This window comes from Heterodontus francisci, chromosome 2 (assembly GCF_036365525.1).
Source record: "Heterodontus francisci isolate sHetFra1 chromosome 2, sHetFra1.hap1, whole genome shotgun sequence".
Taxonomy (NCBI): domain Eukaryota; kingdom Metazoa; phylum Chordata; class Chondrichthyes; order Heterodontiformes; family Heterodontidae; genus Heterodontus; species Heterodontus francisci.
In genome coordinates, this window is record NC_090372.1 from 14002371 (window position 1) to 14023278 (window position 20908).

The 20908-nt window shown below is 41.5% G+C and overlaps 1 protein-coding gene across 13 annotated transcripts in view; it reads right to left on the reverse strand.

The window, feature by feature from the left end:
• fars2 (phenylalanyl-tRNA synthetase 2, mitochondrial) overlaps nt 1-20908 on the reverse strand; it is a 480761-nt gene that overhangs the window by 436155 nt on the left and 23698 nt on the right. Inside the window, exon 3 of one of the 13 annotated variants that reach the window (XM_068054461.1) lies at nt 10434-10564. The exons of the other annotated variants lie outside the window; for them this stretch is intronic. Within the exon in view, the coding sequence (XP_067910562.1) occupies nt 10434-10535 (102 nt within the window). The 5' untranslated portion in view covers nt 10536-10564. The remainder of the gene's footprint in view (nt 1-10433; nt 10565-20908) is intronic. 13 annotated transcript variants of the gene reach the window in all.

The window sequence follows — 20908 nt, forward strand, 5'->3', positions numbered from 1 at the left end:
TTCTGGAACAGCTTTGCACAAGTAGAAATCTACTACAGCTTCTTTATAAATAGCAGTTTTCATCAGTAAAATGGGATTTGCTCCACACTGTGCAAATCAATCCACTTTTGTACAAGTAAACTTTAGAATACAAAATATGCATTATTTTTCCAAGGAAGACAATTTAAGCTGTGCAAATATTTATGATCTGTCCCATGATGTTAAATCAGACTTGAGAGGTCACACACACTTCATTGTAAAATTCCAATTATATTACTGTAGCTAATCATATTGCAAGTGTAATTAATTATGTTGTCGGTGTTGTCTATTTGTTTAGCTTCAAAGAGAAAAAACATCCCAATCCTGTGTTATATTAATCTTACAACAACTAATTCTCCTGTAGATTTTCTTAAACAGTCTACTCTACTTAATTCAAAGGCAGGCAATTTCAATTATTGGATAATTCAAATTGTTTAATGTTCCCAGTTTAATTGCATCAGTTAATGAAAATTACCTGTAGTGGATAATCGATTTTAACGTTTTCTGTGCAACATTTTCTCTGAATTTTAAGTATCAGCAATGGAAGACTATACACACAAGCCAAAAACCAGCCACCAAGCAACACGTATGGAAACAATGATATTAAGAAACCTTGTTTAAGTAATGATGGAGTACAGTATGTCATGTATTAATGTAATAATGTCAGCTTGGTTTAGTGCAGTGGTTCTCAAACATTTTTGGCTGAGGGACACTTTTTCAAATAGATTAGTAGTCAACGACCCCTCCCAATTAAATTATACCATATATTATCCCACATAATACTCCTAATACGAAAGTGTTGTATGTAAAATGTGTTTTAATAATAGCTTTAAGTAAATACATATTTTCTTAAAAGTATCAGTAAGATGGGTATGCCAGCATCTCATTGCAGTCAGTCCATCCTTGGCAGGAGCTCCTGCTGGAGTGCTGCATTGTCAGAGGTGTTGTCTTTTGGAGAAGATGTTAAGCTAAAGGCCCCATCTTAAGATCCCAAAGCAATACTTGAAAAGCATTGGAGCTTTCCCTGTGTCCTGGCCAACATTTACCTCACAACCAAGATCACCAAAACTATTTAAATGTCTCATTGCTGTTTATGACAGCCATATTTGCTTATTTAACAAGAGTGACTACACTTCAAAAGTAATTCACTGTCTATGAAGCACTTTAGGCCATCTTGAGGATGCGTGATATTTTGAGTTTTTTCTTTCTTAATGAATTACAAGAATGAAATAGTAATAAAGAAGCATGGTACATCAAGTTAAAAAATGAAGTGCAGTATATTTACAATATCAAATTAAGCAATCATACTACATTAAAAAATGGTATTAATACCAGTTGTATCATTTGCCTCTCAGCAAGATATATTTGATTTTCCTATGGATAAAACACAAGTATAAATATTAGATGCAATATGCATATTGCCATACACTTGTTGAACATTCAGGGAAGCATTGAGTATTATTTTTAATTGAAACAGCTTCTTAAACATTCAATTTCCTTGCAGAGGAGTATAACTATTTGTGATTTGTGTGCAAAGGAATGTCATGAAAATGCAATGAACAGAATCATCAATTATCAGGGCAAAAGTAGACAAAAAGAGAAAGGGGAAAAAAAAGGTCCTGTCCACATTCAACCCTGAATAAGCTTCAGGTGAGTCTTGTGGCTTGCACTGATCACAAGATTGAATGACTCTTCTGTACAGTTTAGCTGAACATGTAACAAAGTATGCAGACAAAAATATTTACAGGAAGAAAGAAACTAGCTACTAAGACCAAACAGAAAATGCCATTCTTTACAAACAAAAGCAGTTATATTTGGCTTCACAACACAAACTTAAATCCCTGTATGTGGTGTTCTTTTAATCAAAAAACTTTGAGAATAATAACATTTGTCTATTGAGATAATGCATTTTTAAAATCTATTTTTGCTACTTATTTATTTATTTTAAAGGCACCCACACCATTCTGGCCCAAAAAGATGTGCGTACACTTGCTTACCAGCCACTGATAATAATACTTCAGCAAATGTATTATAAGTGTACATAAATGTTTTCTCTTAACTTGATGCCTCCTGTGATGACCAGGTGAGAAAGAGGTCTAGGGTTCCCTTTCAGCCTTCACCTGGTCTTACTGTAACATGGTTTTATTTTAAACACAATGTGTTTTTAGCTCCCCCTTGGTGAATCCTTGCTCACCGCTTTCCAATTATAAGGCAAAGAAACCACCACAAATAGGCTTTCTTAGGTTTAAAGAAGAAAAGTTGAAATTTATTGAACTTGAACCCTAATTCAGTTAACGTCTACGGATACACGATGTGCCCACGCTAGCATGCATACATGATACAGACATGCAAATCGAGAAAGAAAACAGCAGAAGAAAAATAAAGTGGAAAAGTTTGAGGACATATCTGAAGGGTTTTTGCTATGGTTCTTCGAGATCACTGTAGAGTCCTTGATTGTAGGTAGATCTTGCTTTTCATCGGGGCCCAGTATTTCTCTTAAGCCTGTTCGCTGTAGGAGACTTTTCTCTCTTGGGGTTCATGTGTCTTCATTGGATTCAGAGGCTAGTGAGAAAGAGATGGGAGTAGACAGGAGAGATCTTCTCAGTCCAGGAGAAAAAAGACACTCACCGTTCAAACGGTTTGTACAATTCAGTAAAATCCAGGTTGCCGAGCAGGTTAATCATGTGACTAACTGGTCTGACCATGTCTTGGATTTTATCACCTTAGCAGTCTCTGGAATGCTCCTCTTACACACAATACATGGTGATCAAGGTCCGTTGTGGGTTAAATGTGACAGGGGATGGTCCTTTGTCCCTCCAATCACCGTCTGTTTAATGCAAATGTCTTTTCCAGCCACGGCTGATCTGTTTAACAAGTGCTTTCTTCACTCCAGTAACAATTTAAAATCAATGTTCACGACAAAATTAATGTGCCTCATTCTTGGCGGGTTGGGGGGGGGGGGGGGGGGGGCGGGCGGGCGGGCTAGCATGACACTCCTGAAAGTGACCTGCCTAAAAATGGAAATGTGACTAGCTGGACTTCAAATGAATTTATATGTCACAAACCTTGTATTGCAGTATATCATCATCAATTCTCCAATCTTGCCGTGGTAACATTTTGCTATATTGGAAAATTACTGAAGTTTTGTTAAAGCTACAATATGTGTGCATGTATTTGATAACAATGTAGTGTCCTTATTCATTTCTGTTTGGTTGTGTAGAAAGGCATGTATAAACAGACAGTCTATGTATAAGATGGTGAGACAGGGAACAATACCCCTGTGTGACAACCAGATGGCTTTTTTGGTCCAAGTTAGATATAAATGTAAGTAGCCTAACCATTGTCAGTTAGAACAGAATAGAACAGAACAGACTCGAGAAGATAGCGTGATGAAACAATTGTACTTCTGGTCTTGGAATTGACTACCCTTTCTGTATTTTGCAGGGCTCATAAATATATTTATTAAACTAAATTGTTGTTACGAGCTTGATTATCTGTTCTTCAAAAACATAAGAGTTTAAAGGGTCAAAAAAGTCCTAGTGCTTTGGTGTAATGGTGAGCTGAACCATCATTCTTCACTTAATTAATTAAATGGGTACAACCTTTTGTTTTATTCTATCTTTTGTACACTGACCATTATCCATTCTCCTAAGACTGGGAAAATAGGACAGTCTGGTAACTACTAACACTGCTTTGATCAGCTGGCTAGAGGTCAGTATCAAATATTTGAAAAGTTGCCAGTCTTTCAGTACTTAATGGATTCAGTAGACGACAGTGACAGTACTGCACTGTATGAATAAATGGCCACCCAGCAGGTTTTTCCCAAAAGCCCCAAATTCAACTGCTGCCAGAAATCTACAGCTGTAGATTTCAAAGAAGAGGCTAATATCAAATGAAACATTGCAGGAGCACAACACGTGGCCTTAGATTCCTCCCAGACTGCCCACCATAAATCTATCAGAAACAAAAAAAAGTTTACATGATTAAGTTAAACAATTCCAATTGTGAAATGGGAAGTCATCAGGTTCGAAAAGGAATATATACTTGTGCCAGTCCATATAGCTCCAGAACACTGTAAACACACCAAATTCAGGAAGTTTAATTTACTCAATAGTTTGTCAATTACGTGTTATCTCCTAAAAATGGATCTATACTTACCCATATTTAAGGGAGGATGTAAATGCATTGGAGGCAGTTCAGAGGAGATTTACTAGATTGACACCTGGAATGAGCGGGCTGTCTTATGAGGAAAGGTTGGATAGACTGGACTTGTTTACACCGGAGTTTAGAAGAGTGAGGGGAGTCTTGATTGAAGTATATAAGATCCTGAACGGTCTTGACAAGGTGGATGTGGAAAGGATGTTTCCTCTAGTGGGCGAGAGCAGAACTAGGGGGTACTGTTTTAAAATTAGGGGTCGTCCATTTAGGACAGAGATGAGGAGAATTTTTTTCTCTCAGAGGGTTGAGAGACTTTGGAACACTCTGCCTCAGAACGTGGTGGAGTTTTTGAATATTTTTAAGGTGGAGGTAGATAGATTCTCATTAGGCAATGAAATCAAAGGTTATCGGGAGTAGATGCGAGTGTGGAATTCAAGACAAACAGATCAGACATGATCTTATTGAATGGCAGAGCAGGCTTGAGGGGCCAAATGGCCTACTTCTGCTCCTAATTCGTATGTTCGTATTGTTCATTATTTTCATTGTTTGGAGGTTTTATTATTTGCAAAAACAGTTGGTTGTTAAAACTAAAGTTACCTGGTCAGTGTAATGGCACAAAGACAGCAGCTTAAAAGTAAGTCCCTGCAGTCAGGAAATGATGATTGATGCAGATGGACAAAAGTAGGAGAGGAAAAAATAAACATTACAATACAACCTAATACCTTCCCAATGATTTGGTGAATTGATTACTGATCATCTTAGCTATTACTAGGATTGTCAGTAAAAAAATTACTATAAAAGAAATTGGTATAACTGAGATGAGATCAAGTTTTTTACAAAACTAGAATAGGATGGATGCTGGAAATCTGAAATAAAAACAGATAATACTCGAAATACTCAGCCAGTCAGGCAGCATCTGTGGAAAGAGAAACGGAGTTAGAGGGCTGGATTTTACCAGCCCTCTGGAGATGGGCTGGGAAGTGGGAGGGTTGGTAAAATAGTGGAGGAAGGCGTTCGGAGGGGAGCCTGACGTCCTCCCGCCACCACGGCATTTTACCAGTGGCAGGCACCTTAGCGTCCAATTGTGGCAAATAAGTGCCCAATTAAGGGCTACGTCCCATCCCCACCAGCAATTTTCAAGCGATGGGAGGGGCCACTGCTGCGTGGGAAGACCACCAAGGAAACCCTGGCGGCTTCCCACTGGTTCCTGGGGGCAGCCCTCCCATACGGCCACTCCATGGCCCACAGATGGGCCCTGAGCAGCAACGGCCACTGCCGTGGCTCCGATGCCGCTGTTGGAAGGGCCCCCACCCTGACCGCCAGGACCTGCCTAGATCCAGCACACATCAAAACAAAACTTACCTTGGCTTTGAGGGCACCTCGCTTTGAAGGCACCCTCTCCTTCGTCTAACAGTGGCACTGCCAAGGCTGTCAAGCTGTGGGCCCTCTGATTGGGCCTGTAGCTCTGGGAGATGGGCCACTGTCCTCAATTAGACAGTGGTCCTGGAGACAAACTCTTAGTTTGCCGCCACTGGTAAAACACCACCTGTGGGTCCTTCCGCCAACTGGCGTGGAGTCGGCTCCATTTTCAACAGTGGGACTTTATCCCTAGTGGAAAAATTCAGCCCAACATTTTAGGTTGGGACCTTTCCATCAGAAGTAGAAAAAGGTTTTTATTTCAAGTTTTTTTTTTAGTTGAGTGTGCCAGGGTAGGTACATTTTTCTCAGAAGGATGAATCAACTGATGAGCTCAAAAATTAGAAGATGCAGCAAAGAATATTTTTAGTCATAAAAATTATTTGAATAGAATACAATAGTTTTTGCCGTTTTGTCAAAAATCATTTGAAGATACTTGATCAGGATATTACAAGTAACCAAGCAAAATTTTCACTGTTTACTTTTAACGTGTGCAGAGAGAGCGGGATCATAAATCTGTGAACTTGGTTTTAAGTGGAAAGTGAATCCACACATTCTGCCTGCTTGAGCTTTGTTCCCGAACACTGAAGTTATTGAGGAAATGGGCAGCGTGCTTTACCAATGTTGCCAATTACTTGTGCTTGAAAATATTAAAAAGGCAGAAAATCCTATAAAAAGGATAAGCAATTTTAGAAACAGTATTTCTTCACTTGCACTAGTCCCAAGGCTAGCACTAAGATGACAAAGGACAGAAATTACAGTCAATAAAAAGTGACGGTCTTGCAAAAGCAAATCCAGATAGTTTCAGTGGTTCACTGGAATCTGGTATACATGAATTTTACAGATTGCCATATATAAGACAGTGAAATCTCTCAACGAAAGAAAATAGTGCATTCTGCAACTTTAATTACATGAAGGCCAGGCGATGGAAACAGCATAATGACTTCACGCTAAGCAGTTAGTTGGGAGTTCCAGTCCCACAGCTGCTGAATAGCAAAACCGCTGTGCCACAAAGTGTTTTATCAGATCTCTGTGCAGTAACTAAGCCGAGCATTCAACTGAGCAGGTCGGAAAATTGTGATGGTTCATTTAACCTACTACTTCCACCTCATGTTATGAGGACGACAAAAACTTATATTTAGAAAGCGCTTTTAACGTAACAAAATGTCCTAAGGTGCTTTATAGGGACATTATAAAACAAAGTATGACACTGAGCCACAAAAGGAGATATTAGTCAGATGGCCAAAAGCTTGGTCAAAGAGGTAGGTTTTAAGGAGTATCTTAAAGAGGATTGCGAAGTGGAGAGGGAGAGAGATGTCGGGAGGGTATTCCAGAGCTTGTAGCTGAGGTAACTGAAGGAGTGGCCACCAATGGTGGAGTGATTAAAATCAAGGATGCACAACAGGCCAGAATTAAAGGAGCGCAGATATCTTGGAGGGTTGTGAGGGTGGAGGAGATTATGGAGATAGGGAGGGGAAAGGCTATGGAGGGATTTGAAAACAAGGATGAGAATTTTAAAATCAAGATGTTGCTTGACCTGGAGCCAATGTAGGTCAGGAGTGATAGGGCCTCTGGCCGTGAAGGCTGTCGTCGGCCTATTCCACCCCCAGGAAAATCGCTTGGCGATGGGGTGGCGACAGGCCCTCAGTTCACCCTTGGTCGCGATTCTATGGATACCCCGCCTCAGGGAGACCCATAAAATCCAGCCCCAAGCGAGGAAGGGAGTTGGTTGCTAGGGAACGGAATTTAGAGCAGGGCCCAAAAAAATGGCTTCAGTCTTCCCAGTATTTAATTGGAGGAAATTTCTGCTCATCCAGTACTGGATGTCGGATAAGCAGTCTGATAATTTAGCAACAGTGGAGGAGTCGAGAGAAGTGGTGGTGAAAAGGAGGCAAGTGTAGTCAGCATACATGTGAAAACTTATGCCGTGCTTTCGGATGATGTCGCAAAGGGACAGAATGTAGCTGAGAAATAGGAATGGGACAAGTATCGATTCTTGGGAGACACCAGAGGTAATGATGTGGGGGCAGGAAGAGAAAGCATGGCAAGTGATACTCTGGCTACGATTAGATAGATAAGAATGGAACCAGATGAAAGCAGTCCCACCCAACTGGACAACAATGGAGAGGTGTTGAAGCAGGATGGTGTGATCAGCCATGTCAAAGGCTGCAGACAGGTCGAAAATGACAAGGAGGAAAAGTTTACCTTTGTCACAGTCACATAGGATGTCATTTGTGACTTTGTTAAAAACCATTTCGGTACTGTGGCAGGGGCAGAAACCTGATTGGAGGAATTCAAACATGGAGTTCCGGGAAAGATGGGAATGGATTTGGGAGGTGACAACACGTTCAAGGATTTTGGAGAGGAAAGGAAGGTTAGAGATGGAACAGTAGTTTGCAAGGGTGCTGGGGCCAAGGGTTGATTTTTGAGGAGGGAATGATGATGGCAGATTTAAATGAGAGAGGAACAACATCTGTAAAGAGAAAACCATTTATAATTTCGGCTAACATGTGGACCAGGAGAGGAAGCTGGGTGATTAGCAGTGTCGTGGGAATAGGAGCGAGGGAACAGGAGGTGGGTTTCATGGACAAGATGAGCTCAAAGAGGGCATGAGGGGAGATAGAAGAGAAACTAGAGAAAGATGCGAGTTCAGGGCTTGGGCAGAGGGGGACTTTATAGGAAGTTTGGTCAGGTGGGCAAGTGGTGCGAGGGATGCTGCAGAGGCAGCTGATCGGATAATCTTGATCTTAGTGGCCAAGAAGTCCATGAGCTCCTCGCATTTATTGTTGGAGGTGAGGGTGCAGGGGATAGGGGAAAGGGGGCTTAAAGATGATGGTGTGCAGTAGAGAAAAGAAGCTGGGGGTTGCCTTTGCATTCCAAGATGATCCTGGAATAGTGAGCTGTTTTGGCAGATGATAGCAGGACCCAACAGCGTTTCAAGTGGTCCAAACAGATCTGGCGGTGGATGGCTAAAACAGTTGTCCGCCATATCCTTTCAAGTCTGCATCCCTTGGAGTTAAGGGAGTGGAGATGAGGACTATGCCGGGGGAACAGCCAGGGTGAGAGAGACTGATCTTTTTACTGGGGACAAGAGCATCAAAGATGGAGATGAGGGTGCAGTTCAGCAAATCAGTAGCTGCAGAAATATTGTGATGAATGGAGGGCCAAAGGCTAGATAGTTGAGATTTGGAAAGTGCAATCGTAATTGAATAGGGGGATAGATCTTTCCAGGGTCGGATACAGAATGTGGAAATGTTGGGGAGTGGAAGGGAATGTGGGAGGAGAGTGATACAAGGAAGTGATCAGAGATGGCTTTGTCTGTAATTGAAACAATGGAACTAGCAAGGCCATGTGAGATGGCCAGGTCAAGGGTTGAGGAGTTTACATGGATGGAGAGATTTAGGGAGGATAAAAGGGCAGTGAACTCAGAGGAGAGAGAATATAATGAGTTGAGATGGAGATTGAAATCATCGATCTTGACAGCAGTCATCAGCCAGCCTTTTGATTGGACTACCTCGCTACTGGTCGAAAGAAGATACAAAGAATATTTTATTTTGTTGGAAAAAGCAAAGGAAAAAATGCATGTAAGAAATTATCAAGGAAGCTCCATATCACTCAACTATTGCCATTACCACACAACCATTAGAAAATACGCAACAGAATGAAAACCCTTGCCCTGGATGACCTGACTCATTTACTAAGTCCAGGATCTGCCGCATTACAGTTTCTCATTGTGTGAAATTACCAAGTCAAAAACGATGGTTTAATGCTGCAGTGAAATTCTTTTTCTCTTACTTCCAAATGGTGCTTGCCGACACAGATCCCTAGTAATGTAAATTACATGGGAGTTAAATACACTGTCAGTGAATTTCCTTTGGCAGAAGTTAAGAAGTCAGCTCCAGCAGATCTCGGAAAAACTGTGCAGTCATAAAATTATACTGAACAATCTGCATTAGACAGAAACAGAACTCATACATTGGTTAGGACCAAAGCCGGACTGGTGATTCACCTTGTCACTAAACCATTGCATCTGTGTTTATATACCAAGGGAACACAATGCTACATATTGTATAACTTAGCTCAGTACATTAAAGGGAAATGTATCAAAACAAGAGCTAGCAATCATTCATAGTCAGAATCAACCCAGCAATGACTACTGTATGCTCTGACCAGCATGCAGCAATTCAGGAAAACACATTTGTCAAGTCATTCAGAACCTTTACAAAATTCCACTTGTCATGTCCAGCTGGAATGCCTTTGCAGGGAAAATGCTGAACTCTATGTTAAACGACACTCGTGTTTGCTCACTGTTGCCGATACCACGTTGGTTTAATTAAAGATCTGGTACTTTTTTTTTTATAGAGATACAGCACTGAAACGGGCCCTTCGGCCCACCGAGTCTGTGCTGACCATCAACCACCCATTTATACTAATCCTACACTAATCCCATATTCCTACCACATCCCCACCTGTCCCTATATTTCCCTACCACCTACCTATACTAGGGGCAATTTATAATGGCCAATTTACCTATCAACCTGCAAGTCTTTTGGCATGTGGGAGGAAACCGGAGCACCCGGAGGAAACCCACGCAGACACAGGGAGAACTTGCAAACTCCACACAGGCAGTACCCAGAATTGAACCCGGGTCGCTGGAGCTGTGAGGCTGCGGTTCTAACCACTGCGCCACTGGATGATCAAACAACTTTTTATGCTGATCTGTTTCACCCCAGTGCTGTTCCTCCTGGCGCTGGCAGCCCTGCCATTCCTAATTTATTTTGTGGAGACTTGTAATTGTCCAATCAATCATGTTTCTGACCTTCAGCATAGTCAAAACCTACCGTAAAAATTGCATGATCCAGTAGAGATAATTTTCCTTCAGGCAGGCAAACTTCAGGGACGAGCAAGATCCGATTTTGGAAGATAAAGGTTTCTGCCGTCATTCTTTGGTACCGCCTTCCTCCTGAAAATACTGCATAATTCTGCAGTATTAGCCATGGCTGCACACAAAATGTGAATAGCTCTACAATACCACTACATACTTTCATAACTCCTAGAGGGGAACTTCAACTTTATGTACTGTTCAACACCACTAACGAAACCTATCAAATATCTACTGTATCTTAGCCAATATGATGATGTTGCTACAGTATCATTATATAGGACTTAATCAGCACACCCTCCTGCAGAAAACAATCCATCATGTTATGTTGAACATGTTATGGTCAAGTTAGCATTAAAGGCATGAAGAGAACACAAAGTTCTTTCATAAAAGAAAATTACACAGCTACAAAAGTTAACATTCAGAATGAAATTAAAACTCTCCGCTCCAAAATATGCTAAATTTTGCATCGGGGAACCAGTAAAGAGGTGTAATTCAAAACTTAGGGGCTTGCTCTCATTTACCAACTGTTCTTATTTTGTTTGTGCAGCCAGAATGCTTCTCCCAAGCTCTTCCGTTGCCTACATAAATGCTTCTTGCATGGTAAAGTTGAAAAGAAGGAGCCTATTTTTGAACAATTGAGCACAAGATACGACTGAGCAGACTGCAGTCGAAAATGAATTTTTATATTTCTCAGCTTACTACTAAGAATGTTAAGCCACTCAATTATTGAAAACCCTTTGTGGTTTAGTACTTAATGGCCCGGATTTTGTGGTCAGCAACAAAGGGACAGTGTTCATCACGGACATTGGAAAAGGTTGCCCATAATGATAGAGTGGCCTCTCGTGCAAAGATTTCTTCTTTTCCAGTGTTAATTTTAATTTGGTGCCTTATGTGGCATCAAGCTTTGTGGCATTAAGCTACATGGCAGGCAGTAAGCAAGCTGATCAGTCAGACTGAAGAATTCTCAGAGACAGCAAAGCAGGAAGTAAAAAGCAGGGAATATAAATCACATTTAAATCACAGTAAAGAAAGTGAAATAAAGACTGGGGCATACATGAGATTAAGGGGAAAACAGAAATTTCAGAAAATTAAAAAAAACCTTTAAAAATATTTTTTATTAAAAAGCTGCAATTTTAAATGTTCTTTTGAAGCACTGATACTCCACATTTGTAAAATTAGTTTTTCAGGGCCAGAGAGGTTGTTCAGCAGCATTTATGACGTGAAGCACTGTTAAAATCTCAGTTACACCTGAGTGAATAAGGCTTAACATTTTCATTGGTTTTTACAGCGAGAATAGTGTATAATTAGTTGAAGTTCATGAAAAATCAGTGATTTCTAATGATTCCATCTGCAAAAGCTGCAACATCACATCCTATGGAGCAGCAGGGTATCACTGAAGCAACTTTTGGATTTCCAAGTTTAACTGTGCACTTGCGAACGTCAGAAGTTGCTGACAGTTTTATACAGTAACAACGGCAGGTGCTGACCTCGACCTTTAAAAGTAACTGTAACGATGTCACTGAAAATGGAGTAGAAAGTGGCACCCTTAAATGAAAATCAAAAAGCTGATATTCACTGTGCAAAAAAAAAAATCTGGTGGTAGGTGAGATATTTGCCATGACAATCTCCAGATCTGGTGGTAGACGAGGTCATTACCAGGAGAATCTGGAAATAGCGTTGTCACATTCCGAGCCCCACTACCCCTGCCCCAGCAACACAACAGCCTGAAGGGAGGCCTGAAAAGAGGTTGTTTCATAGACAAACTTTTTCTCAAATCAATAGATGAAAATAGAACGAGGCATGAAAATGTCTCAATATGAAATCAGCAAAAACATTGCATTCAACCACCAAGAATGACTGCAGGAAGAACTACACAGTTTCAAAAAGCTGACACGTGGAAAGTCAAGGTAGTGCACTACTCTGTCTAGAGAGACTTAAAGTTGATGAAGCACAGATGGAAACCACAACTGAGAAGTCCATGAAGTTTCATCAAAATATATGCTGTCTCTGCATTTGACAAAAACATATAATATATAATGAGTCGCTTGGTAATACAGAACTTGAGTATTGCTGAAAAAAGAGACATGCCGTCGAAGCTGTTCATTTTGCATTCATCAGGACAGATGCAAAGAACAAAGAACAAAGAAAATTACAGCACAGGAACAGGCCCTTCGGCCCTCCAAGCCTACGCCGATCCAAATCCTCTATCTAAACCTGTCGCCTATTTTCTAAGGGTCTGTATCTCTTTACTTCCTGCCCATTCATGTATCTGTCTAGATACATCTTAAAAGACGCTATCGTGCCCGCGTCTACCACCTCCGCTGGCAAAGCGTTCCATGCACCCACCACCCTCTGCGTAAAGAAATTTCCACGCATATCCCCCCTAAACTTTTCCCCTTTCACTTTGAACTCGTGTCCCCTTGTAATTGAATCCCCCACTCTGGGAAAAAGCTTCTTGCTATCCACCCTGTCTATTCCTCTCATGATTTTGTACACCTCAATCAGGTCCCCCCTCAACCTCCGTCTTTCTAGCGAAAATAATCCTAATCTACTCAACCTCTCTTCATAGCTAGCGCCCTCCATACCAGGCAACATCCTGGTGAATCTCCTCTGCACCCTCTCCAAAGCATCCACATCCTTTTGGTAATGTGGCGACCAGAACTGCACGCAGTATTCCAAATGTGGCCGAACCAAAGTCTTATACAACTGTAACATGACCTGCCAACTCTTGTACTCAATACCCCGTCCGATGAAGGAAAGCATGCCGTATGCCTTCTTGACCACTCTATTGACCTGCGTTGCCACCTTCAGGGAACAATGGAACTGAACACCCAAATCTCTCTGTACATCAATTTTCCCCAGGACTTTTCCATTTACTGTGTAGTTCACTCTTGAATTGAATCTTCCAAAATGCATCACCTCGCATTTGCCCTGATTGAACTCCATCTGCCATTTTTCTGCCCAACTCTCCAATCTATCTATATTCTGCTGTATTCTCTCACAGTCCCCTTCAGTATCTGCTACTCCACCAATCTTAGTGTCGTCTGCAAACTTGCTAATCAGACCACCTATACTTTCCTCCAAATCATTTATGTATATCACAAACAACAGTGGTCCCAGCACGGATCCCTGTGGAACACCACTGGTCACACGTCTCCATTTTGAGAAACTCCCTTCCACTGCTAATCTCTGTCTCCTGTTGCCCAGCCAGTTCTTTATCCATCTAGCTAGTACACCTTGGACCCCATGCGCCTTCACTTTCTCCATCAGCCTACCATGGGGAACCTTATCAAACGCCTTACTGAAGTCCATGTATATGACATCTACAGCCCTTCCCTCATCAATCAACTTTGTCACTTCCTCAAAGAATTCTATTAAGTTGGTAAGACATGACCTGCCCTGCACAAAACCATGTTGCCTATCACTGATAAGCCCATTTTCTTCCAGATGGGAATAGATCCTATCCCTCAGTATCTTCTCCAGCAGCTTCCCTACCACTGACGTCAGGCTCACCGGTCTATAATTACCTGGATTATCCCTGCTACCCTTCTTAAACAAGGGGACGACATTAGCAATTCTCCAGTCCTCCGGGACCTCACCCGTGTTTAAGGATGTTGCAAAGATATCTGTTAAGGCCCCAACTATTTCCTCTCTCGCTTCCCACAGTAACCTGGGATAGATTCCATCCGGACCTGGGGACTTGTCCACCTTAATGCCTTTTAGAATACCCAACACTTTCTCCCTCCTTATGCCGACTTGACCTAGAGTAATCAAACATCTGTCCCTAACCTCAACATCCGTCATGTCCCTCTCCTCGGTGAATACCGATGCAAAGTACTCGTTTAGAATCTCACCCATTTTCTCTGACTCCACGCATAACTTTCCTCCTTTGTCCTTGAGTGGGCCAATCCTTTCTCTAGTTACTCTCTTGCTCCTTATATATGAATAAAAGGCTTTGGGATTTTCCTTAACCCTGTTTGCTAAAGATATTTCATGACCCCTTTTAGCCCTCTTAATTCCTCATTTCAGATTGTGCCTACAATCCCGATATTCTTTCAAAGCTTCGTCTTTCTGCAGCCGCCTAGACCATATGTATGCTTCCTTTTTCCTCTTAGCTAGTCTCACAATTTCACCTGTCATCCATGGTTCCCTAATCTTGCCATTTCTACCCCTCATTTTCACAGGAACATGTTGCTCCTGCACGCTAATCGACCTCTCTTTAAAAGCCTCCCACATATCAAATGTGGATTTACCTTCAAACAGCTGCTCCCAATCTACATTCCCCAGCTCCTGCCGAATTTTGGTATAGTTGGCCTTCCCCCAATTTAGCACTCTTCCTTTAGGACCACTCTCGTCTTTGTCCATGAGTATTCTAAAACTTACGGAATTGTGATCACTATTCCCAAAGTAGTCCCCTACTGAAACGTCAACCACCTGGCCCGGCTCATTTCCCAACACCAGGTCCAGTATGGCCCCTTCCCGAGTTGGACTATTTACATACTGCTCTAGAAAACCCTCCTGGATGCTCCTTACAAATTCTGCTCCATCTAGACCTCTAACACTAAGTGAATCCCAGTCAATGTTGGGAAAATTAAAATCTCCTATCACCACCACCCTGTTGCTCCCACAGCTTTCCATAATCTGTTTACATATTTGTACCTCTATCTCACGCTCGCTGTTGGGAGGCCTGTAGTACAGCCCCAACATTGTTACCGCACCCTTCCTATTTCTGAGTTCTGCCCATATTGCCTCACAGCTCGAGTCCTCCATAGTGCCTTCCTTCAGCACAGCTGTGATATCCTCTTTGACCAGTAATGCAACTCCTCCACCCCTTTTACCTCCCTCTCTATCCCGCCTGAAGCATCGGTATCCTGGGATATTTAGTTGCCAATCATGCCCTTCCCTTAACCAAGTCTCAGTAATAGCAATAACATCATACTCCCAGGTACTAATCCAAGCCCTAAGTTCATCTGACTTACCTACTACACTTCTTGCATTAAAACAAATACACCTCAGACCACCAGTCCCTTTGCTTTCATCATCTGCTCCCTGCCTACTCTTTCCCTTAGTCACGCTGACTTCATTATCTAGTTCCTTACAGGCTTTAGTTACTACATCCTTACTCTCTACTGACCTCTTTTGGTTCCCATCCCCCTGCCACATTAGTTTAAACCCTCCCCAACAGCGTTAGCAAAAGCACCCCAAGGACATTGGTTCCAGTCCGGCCCAGGTGTAGACCGTCCAATTTGTAATAGTCCCACCTCCCCCAGAACCGGTCCCAATGTCCCAAAAATCTGAACCCCTCCCTCCTGCACCATCTCTCAAGCCACGCATTCATCCTGACTATTCTTTCATTTCTACTCTGACTATCACGTGGCACTGGTAGCAATCCGGAGATTACTGCCTCTGAGGTCCTACTTTTTAACTTGGCTCCTAATTCCCTAAATTCTGCTTGGAGGACCTCATCCCGTTTTTTACCTATATCATTGGTGCCTATGTGCACAACGACAACTGGCTGTTCACCCTCCCCCTTCAGAATGTTCTGCAGCCGATCTGAGACATCCCTGACCCGTGCACCTGGGAGGCAACATACCATTCGGGAGTCTCGTTTCCGACCACAGAACCGCTTATCTACGCCCCTTACAATCGAATCCCCTATGACTATAGCCCTTCCACTCTTTTTCCCGCCCTTCTGAACAGCAGAGCCAGCCACGGTGCCATGAACCTGGCTACTGCTGCCTTCCCCTGGTGAACCATCTCCCTCAACAGTATCCAAAATGGTATACCTGTTGTGGAGGGAGATGACCGCAGGGGACACCTGCGCTGCCTTCCTGCTCTTTCTCTGCCTTTTGGTCACCCATTCCCTTTCTCCCTCAGCAATCCTAATCTGCGGTGTGACCAATTCGCTAAACGTGCTATCCACGACCTCCTCAGCATCGCGGATGCTCCAAAGTGAGTCCATCCGCAGCTCCAGAGCCGTCATGCGGTCTAACAAGAGCTGCAGCTGGACACACTTCCTGCACGTGAAGGAGTCAGGGACATCAGCCATGTCCCTGAGCTCCCACATTGAGCAAGAGGAGCATGTCACGGGTCTGAGATCTCCTGCCATTTTTAATCTTAAGCTTAAACTTAGTTAAATGAAAAAGGAACGAAAAGTTTTTAACTAATCACACGATAAAACAAAAAGAGAAATAGAAAAAGCCTTACCTTATCTACACACCACCGAGTCCTTTTTTTTTGGTTAGAGGAGGAGGGCGGGTGGGAGACACTACAAGTGTAGTGTCTCGGGTTCAGAAACGGCCCAAATATATAGGGTTTTACTTACCCAGCAGCCCCCTGGTCTCCGCCGAAAACAAAAGGAAATTAAGTTTACTTTAAACTGACCTTCCCAGCTGCTCACTCGCTCGCACTCTCTGCTCCCGAAAAAGCTGCTGCAGTGAAAGGCAAGAATGCCACATTTCAAAGAGAGCAACAATTTATATTGTATGAGAAATGGGTGCCGATAGCATGTCTCTTTTTTCGGCAATAATCTATAATGTTGAAATCAAGTATTATGAATTTCAAATTTTACAAATGCACATCATTCATTACGTGGTCCAGCAATTTTATGCCCTTAAACATTACTTTATAAGCTAAGGTGCTTTTAAACATCCTGGCAGCCATGTCACTCCTATGATATATCTTTCCTTCACAGATAAAGCAGGTCCATTTACAATTTAAGAGCCAACCTCACATGCAACAGCATCAACCACATTCAAACAAACGCAAAGGCATATGCACCCAAATATGCTATTCACCATCACTGGCACAGAGATACAGCAAGATGATGAACTGGGGAGACCAGTGTTTGGTCACAAATGTACATTTGAGATGTACATGGAGGATAAAAGATAAAGATCACTTCATGTATCTTCTGGGCACAGGTATTAGGCCAGTGATGAGGACATAATACAGTTACTTTCATTAAAACAAAAGACAGATAACTGCAGGTAATTTATTGACACTTAGAACACAAAGTGGAATAAAGCCCACATAACAACGTGCAAGTTATTCATATCACAATTTACTGCATTATCAATTTTCCTTTTCTAATTTTCTTGCTTTTTCTCCTCAACTTTGCTGCACTACCATTGACAGCCCTCTGATGCCTCATCCAAGTGACTGTCTTCATGTATAGGCCTAGCCAGGGTTCACAAGGTATTTGGCTATGGAGTGCATCACATCCAAACCCAAGCCTGTTCTTACCTCGAGTCAATACATACACATTCCAATAAGGGTCACTGGATACAATCGCAATGGTAACTCTGATTTTCCCAATCATAGTTCAGAGAAACATCGCTCAAAAGTATCTCACAATGCCTGCTGTGGCTGAGATCAGCTAACTCAACACACACCAGGAAGTGTACCTAGGAATGTCTAACTTCTATAGCTTCCTGAGTTATGCTTACCCATGAGGGCATCCAAGGAATTGTCACATTGAAAATATTTATTTCTCTATTAAGAGGACAATTTGGTTAATGGAAAGATAAATTTGCAGTTTCTACAATATCAATACCAATTCATCTAAAGGTAGGTGAGCAAGCTGGTAACACAAAATCAAGATCAACTTGGTTTGGACAACTTAGCTTGAAAGTTGACCTGCACCTAGGGAGTTAGGGTAAAGCTGTGTCTTTATTGTTTTTCATATGAGGAGCATAGATAAATATGTATGCTACTCCTCGATGACATCATCCAATAATGTCAGATTCCATATGAATGCTGATGATACATTATCATCTCTCTCAGATCCCTCCACTGCCGATAATTTGTCATGCTGCTTGTCTGACATCCATTATTGGATGAGCAGCAATTTCTTTTAAAGACTGAATCCATTGTCTTTAACCCCCACCACAACTCTGTTCCCTAGCCACTGATTCCAACCCTCTCCTTGGCCACTAAGGTTGAACCAGACTGTTCAACCATGGCATCCGACTTGACTGAGCTTCCAACTCCATATCCTCTCCATCACCAAAATCCCTACTTCCAGCTCCATTTCCGCCTCCCACTCTGCCTCAGCCAGCTGCTGCTGAAACCTTTACCCATACTTTTGTTACCCCTAAACTCGACTATTCCAATGCTCTCCTGGCCAGCCTCCCATCTTCCGCCCTCCATAAATTTGTCTTTGTCCAAATCTCTGCAATGCTCCAAATTGTTGTTAGCATCATTGTTCTCACTATTAAAACTGCATTCTGCTCATCCATGTATTTCATGTAAAATATACCAGTAAGTTCATTTGCAGCCACACCTCATCTTGATAGAGTGCTTTTCAGTCTGCCATTCGTAAAAGAGCAGAAAACATGGCAGCACATGGAATACAACAGTAACTGGAAAATGCAGCAAGAGCTCTATGTTACAATCCCTGAATCACATGACTGTTTAAGTGCATATGGAGCAGTAAAAGATTCACTGTGGATTGTAGGTGACACAGGTTCCAGTTGCAGGAGTGCCTGGTAATGCTGAACACAAAAGAGTATGCACTGCAAATTCAAAAATTGTGATACATTTCTTCAAGTTTGACTTGCAAGCGATTTTCTGTTCGCACCTACAGTGTGCTCCCTAAAACAATCTGAATCTGCAGCAGTAATCATGTTAATGAGATGCTCTAGAAAATCTGTATCTTTACAGCCCACTTTCATTTCAGTCTGTAAAACCTGCCAATAGCCATTCAAGCATAAACAATGTAATTTTAAGCTACCTTGTCAAAACCAAATTCAGACCCCAACTATTCCATTATGGTCAGAGCAGGAAAAACCAGGTCACAAAATTCTACGTGCTTATTATATTATACACCATAGTATCGATACTAGTAAACATCAACAATAATTAAGTTATGAAGGATACAAATACCTTTGTTGAATTTTTATCCTGTTCCCTCCCTCATTTTCGATAGCTAGGTGTAATATCAAGTGGCCCAGGGAAGAACATATAAAACTAACCCAGAGCGATAGCTGAACTAAATGTCATGACTTTAAGTGTCAGTAAAAATAGAGACTCCAACTCAGGTCCCCAGCATGGAATCCTAAGATCCATACAGCTTTTTAAATGTTTCTCTGAAATTACCAGAATTACATGTTATTATATTTTGTATTCAGTGTTGCTGCTTATGGGTTATCAAGTCTTGCAGCTAGACATCTTGTACGCTGATGCTCCTCATCATTTGGGTTTTATAAGAACGGAATGGAAGAGATTCAGTTTTCAAAATTATTTGGGGATCATAAACATAATCCTTCATCTTCTTTGCCCATGTAGATACACTACCATGTGAAACACACAAGGTCAGATTTTATGAAGATTTTAAAAGGGACAAACTGCCTCTTTGATAAGTAGATTAGAGAAAAAATATGAATAATTAACACCCAAAAACTTTATTGACATCTAAACCCCTGATAATTTATTTTTCTGCAGGAACAATATGAATCCTTCACAGAATGGAAAAGTAATTGAGAAGTCAGGGCACATTCCACAGCAGCAGACAAAAGTCAGTTTGCTCACAAGCCATCTGCAGTATGCAACTGCTTGTGACCAGACACTAGGTTCATGATATATCGTGTATGTCAGAGCTTTGTTCAAAGCAACACAAAAATGGGTATTTTTAAAAGAAAAAAGGTGACATTAAAGGAAGTAGCAAGGGCAAAGTAAAACTACAATTCTAAAGATTCCCCGTAAATAGTGAAGTAAATATTTTTATGTAGACAAGTCCACACCCAGAATGCACCAACACACATCACTAAGATGCCTTATTTGGAACAAGAATGCTGAACAGATAACTAAGGAGTACCATTTTTATTTATTATTCATTTGTATTTTCACTTCTAATATTGAATTTGATCAGACCATGGAGTATAACTTGTATCTCACAAAAGTTTTTAAGAACTCTTAAGACCAAGCCATCCACCCATCGATCACCTTAACAGAGGAATGGCATGTGGCAAGGGCACACCCATTATGATGTTATTCCATGAAAACTATTAAAATCCATGTGGTGTGAATTTATCACAACAAATCAACTTTGTATCTGGAATTGTTGATGCCTTTCAAACAAGGGCAGCTTCTGGAAAACATATAACCTTGGTATTTGTTCTTGATATCTTTGATCCATTACAACATTTTTTTAACTAATGCGATTAACTGGAGACATGGCATTGCTTCATCACCAACTATACTAGGGAGAAATAATGAGAATTAGTAATGTGTAACACAGATCCCCTCTGCTTTTCTATGCAATACTCAACAATTCCTAACGGTAGCAGTGTGCCAAAGAGTGAAACATAAAATATGCATTGTATGGTATCATTTTCGCCAGATGTTGAAAGTGACATGTTTCAGTGACAAAAATAACAGCATTCACAAAAATTCCAATTCAGATTGTGAACTCGCCATGTAGGGCATTGC